The sequence below is a fragment of the Mesocricetus auratus genome, unplaced genomic scaffold, assembly GCF_017639785.1.
Source record: "Mesocricetus auratus isolate SY011 unplaced genomic scaffold, BCM_Maur_2.0 Super-Scaffold_100013, whole genome shotgun sequence".
Classification (NCBI taxonomy): Eukaryota; Metazoa; Chordata; class Mammalia; order Rodentia; family Cricetidae; genus Mesocricetus; species Mesocricetus auratus.
Genome location: NW_024429196.1, coordinates 71,511,775 through 71,517,874, shown reverse-complemented (window position 1 = coordinate 71,517,874; position 6,100 = coordinate 71,511,775). Strand labels below are relative to the sequence as shown.

Genomic DNA, 6,100 nt, shown 5'->3' with positions numbered 1-6,100 from the left:
CTCGTCTGGGAAACCTGTGCTGGGTCTGGAGAACACCGTGCAGAACCCCGAACTGGGAAGGGAGAACGGAGGGCAGAAAGTCACCCGCCAAGCTATCTGTTTGGCAAAGGCAGGTTTAGAATTGAACACTGGAACCTTACTTGAAACAAGACAGCTTCAGTTCTTGTTCAGGTAGGCCCCATAGGTTTACCATACCGCACACACCAAAGGCTTGCTCACTAGTGTTTACTGTGCTTAGTGCGTGTGAAGTCACCCTTGTTAATCTATCAGGGTCTTTTCTTTGGGGGGAAGGAGGTTTCTGTGTAGCCCTGGCTGTCTTGGAACTCACTCTTTAGACCAGACTGGCCTTGAACAAGATTCGCCTGTCCCAGCCTATCCAGGGTCTTATGTAACTGGCCATTCATTGATCTATAGATTTCTCAGTTTCCTGGGAGACAAAAAGACATTCCAAAACAGATGCATACACATGGTGTGTTTCAGTGCCTTTTTCTTTTTTCCTTTTTTGGTTTTTCAAGACAGGGCTTCTCTGTAGCTTTGGACCTGTCCTGGAACTCTGTGTAGACAAGGCTGGTCTCAAACTCAGAGATCCACTGTCTCTGCCTCCTGAATGCTGGGATTAAAGGTGTGTATCACCTTTGAGTGCTTCTAAATAAAACAGTTTTCTCTGAAGCCACTAGTGTTTTGTAGATATTATGGACACAAACTAGTATTAGGGTTTTTCTGTTCACTTGAAGACTCTGGGAAATAGAATTATCAAAATATCAATAAAGTGAAAGTCTTATTTTGACTCTAGATCAATACCCCAATAATCCCATCATTTGTACCTTAGTATTTCTTTTTCAAGTATGTTTATTTCTTCCAGGAGTAAATTATTGAGTAAAGTCAAATTCATTTCAACAATAGTGATAAATGCAACATACAAACTTTATTTAACAAAAGTAACAGCAAAGTAAAACAGGCACTACTTATATTAAGAAAACACTACAAGGAAATTTATCTTGAACAACTTAAAATAACCTACTTGCAGTTGCATTTAACTGGGCTCTGTTGCTGTGAAGAATACAGCTCATGCACAGGTATGGATGAAAGATTTGTACATTTTTCAAGTATTCACTGAATACTACCTTATATACACATATACAATAAATTTGAAAAGGATTAGGCGATCCCAGCTGCACTTCACTTTTGCTGTTCTTTTGGAAGAGGTCGTCTAAAGAGAAGAATATGCGGCTCTGTGGAAAGGAGATATTCATCATTAAGTTTCACGTCAACAACTGACTCAATATAATAACACTAAACATAGGCAAACTATCTCATAATAGCATTGCTCCACTATTTAAATCTTAAGTTTACTCTGGAAAGAATGGTTTCTACCTGTAAAAGCTCATTTCCAGTGAAAAGAGAAATGTTATCTCTTTGGGAAAAGGGCATCTCTTTCAAAGTAGCTACTGGATCTCATGCTAATACACTTCAGAAAAATCACTACAAAATTAGACACATACATATGGTATAGAATAGCTGTATACAGCATATATGATGGTGAAGTATTTGCCTAGCAAGCACAAAGGTCCAATCTCAGCACACAAAACAAGCCACTAGAAAGCAAGCGGTGGTAATGTATTCCTAGAATCACTGCACTAGCTAATAAAAGGTGGAGAGTTCCAGTCAAGCTTGGACTCTGTAGGAAGTCTTTAATACCTAAAGGTAACTAAACCAGGAGTTCACCCAATACTTCCCAATTCAGTGTGAGGAAGGCTGGGAAGATCTTTGAACTCTTAAATATGTGTCATAGTCCCTTGAAAGTTTTAACAGATTTTAATTGTCAAGAGTTTAACAATATTGCATCAACTTCTATATAGGCACAGAATTTAAAAAATTGTATTATGCTGAAAAAGTCACTTTTACAAGTAGGCAATGTATTATTGTTATTCTTATATATTACTATATAAAACAACATTATTCAGGGAGTAAGGAATCAGTCATTTACAAAACTAGTTGAGCTTCTCGGCTATGCTGTTGACCCTTGACAACTATATCTAGTTAGTACTTTATAGCAAAGCTTACCTGGCTCATGAATCATGTAATGAACCCAACCTAGACTCTGTTGGACACCAAGTCTCCTCCACTCCTCTTCAGACATCAGATGAGTTTTTGGTACTTGTTTGGAGAGTTCTCTAGGTAGCATGACATGCCTGTCAAAGATTCAGCCACAGATTAGTGCTGTGCCCACCATTATCACTTTATACTCGTACCTTTGAGACACTTAAATTTTGAAGGTTTGTCCTCAAAACAAACTGGTTGCTTTAAAGCAACTCTAGATTACAATAAGATTTGTTTCAATCGTGGGTATTCCCTATAAACTATACTTGTGGCTTTTGAGGGCTTATGTTCAATTATTAGGCCAATACTAAGTTTCATGGGTAGGGGTGTTCTCCTTCCTGTTGGGCAGGTTGGCCTTAGGCTCCCAAGTACTACAGTTACAGAACTGCATACAACATCTAGTCAGTTTGTTCCTTTCTAATGAATTGACCATTTGATTTCCAAATTTCTGAAATGGCCAACAGACCATAGGAAGACATTTCTTTAGGCTCCTGCTTGAAACCAACAGCTCCAGCAAACTGATGGTCTTGATTCAGGGCCAAAACAAATACAACTTAAAGAAATATATGTACAAACAATTCTGCATTCTTACCTGAACAGAGCATTTAATTATCACAAAGTATCTCTTTCTAAAACCTAATTGTCAGCCTCACTTTACCCTTTCTGGTAGTAAGTTCATACAAAGCTAGTAATTAGCAATTTTTGACTAATGTTAAGTCTGTGAGACAGATATGCAAGTGTAAATTCAGTTGTTTTTTTGGACATGGGAATCACAGTTCAATCCACAATCCTTCCTAAGCACCAATTGTCCAGAACATAGATTTTAGGCTGTGGCTATTTTTGAATGCAAATAATCCTTAAAACAACTTTATGGTATAAGATAAATGACTCCGAAATTATGCTTACTACCATAGCACTCCCCCAAGACATTTCCAGGTAACTATATAACTATTCCTACTCATACCAGTTACCACTTCCTTAAAATACTACTTACTATTTTTGTTGTTAGATGCTACAGAACACAGCAGAGGCAAGGATTGCCAAATTTCAGGACACACTCTATTTTTGAGATGGGGAGGGTGTCTTTCTGTGTAGCAGAGGGAGATCTTCACAGCTTCATCCTAATACTCAGTTTTTAAGACTGAACAAAATGCTCTGTGATCTTATATTTCCATTGGCATGTTTCAAAGGCAAATGTGATGCCTATCTATTTACTTTCACAAATACAGGTGGATCTCTGAGTTTGAGGCCAGCCTGGTCTACAGAGCAAGTTCCAGGACAGCTTCCAAAGCCAGAGAAACCCTGCCTCAAACAAACATACATTGCTTCCTGCCTTTCTACATAAGTCATGTCAATAGGTTGAACTTTACCAGGGTTTGATTATATTGTACTTTTTTTTGAGACAGGGTTTTTCTGTATAGCTTTGTAGACCAGACTGACCTTGAACTCAGAAATCGGCCTGCCTCTGCCTCCCTAGTGCTGGGATTAAAGGTGTGTGCCACCACCGCCAGTGGTTTTTTCAGTGTCAAACTCACATAACGACTCTACCTATATTATTGACCATATGTATTTCCAAAACCCAGTTTTTGTTGGACTACAAAAAAGTGCCACATATTACCACTTTCTAAGAGTACCCAGAGAAATCCTCAAATACCCTTCTGTAAAGACTTCCATGGACCGTGGAGTACACCTTTACTCCTAGGATTTGGGAGGCAGATGCAGCCAGATATCTGTCTACACAGCGAGTTCCAGGAAAACAGGCTATAGAGACCATCTTAAAAAAAAAAAAGAGGCTCCCATGATATTAGGGAAAGAGGTGCAACCTGTTTGTCTTGTATCACCAGCGCATAGTCCTTTTCTAATTCCTCCCGCTTTGTAAAGGTAGCTCAATGACGCTCAGACTAGCTGTGGTGACACACCCATAATCTCAGCTACTGGCAAGACTTCTGCAGAATGGCAAGCTTGCAAAGTCACTTAATCAGTACCTGGTTTCAGAATAAAGTCTCCTGAGTGCTCCATTCCATTCCTAACAGCAGTGGGTAGACTAGTTCCTAACTTACACTGTAATAAATACTTAAGACGGGCCAGCAGCTGCTTTCAAACAAGCACAACTTACAGCCCATGTTTAAAAACGACCTCACCCTGGCAATAAGTCCTAAAGAAATGGATGCAAGCCCATAAGCCTTTATGCTAAACACTTGGAATTATTCAGAAAGGCAGAATGACTTGAACAGACTAGACAAAGTTTTCAGGCTGTGAGAACTTTACTTGTGGCGTGAGAAAATGAGGAGGGCTCACTCTCTATAAAAAAGTGTCTTATTTCTCAAACAGCATGCTGGCGACTAACCTAAAATGGCAGCACACAGAAAATCACGGTCACCGCTGGGTCCCGAGGGCGGCATAGGTTTTACCCACCTGGGCATCTTGACCGTGTCCCAGAATGCAACGCTCTAGTCCCAAGCCAGTAGGACCCAGCGGCGGAAAGAGGCCTTGGAGACCACGCCCCAGGCCGGCACGGCCGAAACCCAGCTAACTGTAATCATCCCCTACTTCCCACAATCCATTTGCTTATTACACTACCTAGGCCGTCTCAAGGTTCAAACCCCGAAACCCCCTCAAAAGCCCCAAATCAGGCCAAAACACACTAGCGGTTGAGGGTAAGGGAGGAAAAAACCCCAAACCTTCCCAGGGCAACCTCGAGTTCTCAGGCGGATCTCGAAGCTGTTTCAAAAACGCTCCCCGTCGCGTTTCCCCGGCAGACACTCGACTCTCCCGGGCGGGAGCCTCTCTCGGGCCTTCCCCTCCGGGCCAGACCCGGCGAGCGCCGTGTGCGGCCGTGAACTCCGGGCTGAGGCGCTGCCGAGCCATCTGACGCCCCAGCCCCTGCTAACCCCGAAGTACGCGACGCCAAGCGCGGCTGCCCGGATGGACGGACGCCTCCCCGGGTCCCCCGAGTCTGGCCTCCCGGCGCGGCCCTCCCCCGCAGGCGCAGCTCACCGGTACTCGTAGTGCTCGTCGAAGTACTTGTCCGAGTAGTAGATCTGCTTGTGGGCCATCCTGCCGGCGCGCGGAGGAGAAGACGGGAGCAGGAAATGGGGCGCAAGGAGCTACACGTCCGCCCAGGGCCGGCGCAACGACTCGAATGAGGCCAACGACCGCAGGCCCAACGCTCTGGATTTGAATCCGACAGCCCGCCGCCGATTGGACGGAACCACTAGCCAATCACCGTCCACGCAGGCCGCGAGGCCAGGTAACCAATCAGAGACCTGTTGCGGGATTACGAGGGCGGGAGTAAGGATTGCGCGGCGCAGTGGAGGTGAGCGCCTGGCGAGCCCTAGAGTTACGAAAGAAGGGCGGAGCCGAGTCGTTAAGGACCGCATGGCGCGTGCGCAGTGGTTTAGAACAGGCCGTTGGGTGGGTGGGTCAGTGGTGAGATATCGCGGGGTTTGCGGCCCAAGCGGGACTGGGAGTATCGCCCGCGCGGTGGAAGAGGTTTGTGGGTCAATGGGGCCAGTGGGTCGTGAGCAGGGACCTCCGGGCATGAGGCTGCCCTCCTCGCCCGCGGAAGTGAGCGAGCCGGCTCCCAGCCGGCTCCGCACAGACAGTCGCTCGCCTTGTCTGCTGCTCCACGCAGGGAGAGCCTGTAAGCGTTTCGTCGGGATGGGTCAGGACAGGATGGAACAGGAGTGGGTCAGGTATTCTGGCACTCGGGAGTCACAGAATACCCAGTGTTACACAGCTCAGGTGGAAAGGTATCCTGGAGCTCGGGAGCCAAGGATACTGAGTGTTACACAGCTCAGGTAGAAAGGTATCCTGGAGCTCGGGAGCCAAGGACCACCACGGGTTGCAGTAAGCTTGGCAGCTTACAGCCTTGCCTCAGAGAAAGGCTTCTCCGGTGTGTCAGCTCCGCTCCGGCACGGCAGGACAGGGTCTTCCAGCTGGGGATGTTCGCCTAGTGTAGCAGTTTTGCTCCGCAGGAGGTTTCTCGGGCGAAGTTGCT

General features: G+C 45.5%; 1 protein-coding gene and 1 non-coding gene across 2 annotated transcripts; both read right to left on the bottom strand.

Moving 5' to 3' along the window:
- Positions 1 to 906: 906 nt before the first annotated feature.
- On the bottom strand, positions 907 to 5,511 carry Cks2 (CDC28 protein kinase regulatory subunit 2). Its single transcript, XM_005066306.4, has 3 exons — positions 5,098 to 5,511; positions 2,065 to 2,192; positions 907 to 1,232 (listed from the first exon to the last, which is right to left on the bottom strand). Exons 1-3 carry the CDS (start codon positions 5,154 to 5,156, stop codon positions 1,180 to 1,182), a joined length of 240 nt encoding a protein of 79 aa, XP_005066363.1. The 5' UTR covers positions 5,157 to 5,511; the 3' UTR covers positions 907 to 1,179.
- Positions 2,506 to 2,642, bottom strand: LOC121143804. Its single transcript, XR_005881128.1, has one exon. It is a non-coding gene; the product is annotated as a small nucleolar RNA SNORA2/SNORA34 family (small nucleolar RNA).
- Positions 5,512 to 6,100: the final 589 nt, after the last annotated feature.

Excerpts from the sequence above, each read along its gene's own strand:
- Cks2 (XM_005066306.4), bottom strand. The coding sequence starts at position 5,156 with ATGGCCCACAAGCAGATCTACTACTCGGACAAGTACTTCGACGAGCAC. Across the intron at positions 2,193-5,097 it reads GACGAGCACTACGAGTACCG|GCATGTCATGCTACCTAGAG; the intron begins GTGAGCTGCGCC and ends AATCTTTGACAG. Across the intron at positions 1,233-2,064 it reads TTACATGATTCATGAGCCAG|AGCCGCATATTCTTCTCTTT; the intron begins GTAAGCTTTGCT and ends TCCTTTCCACAG.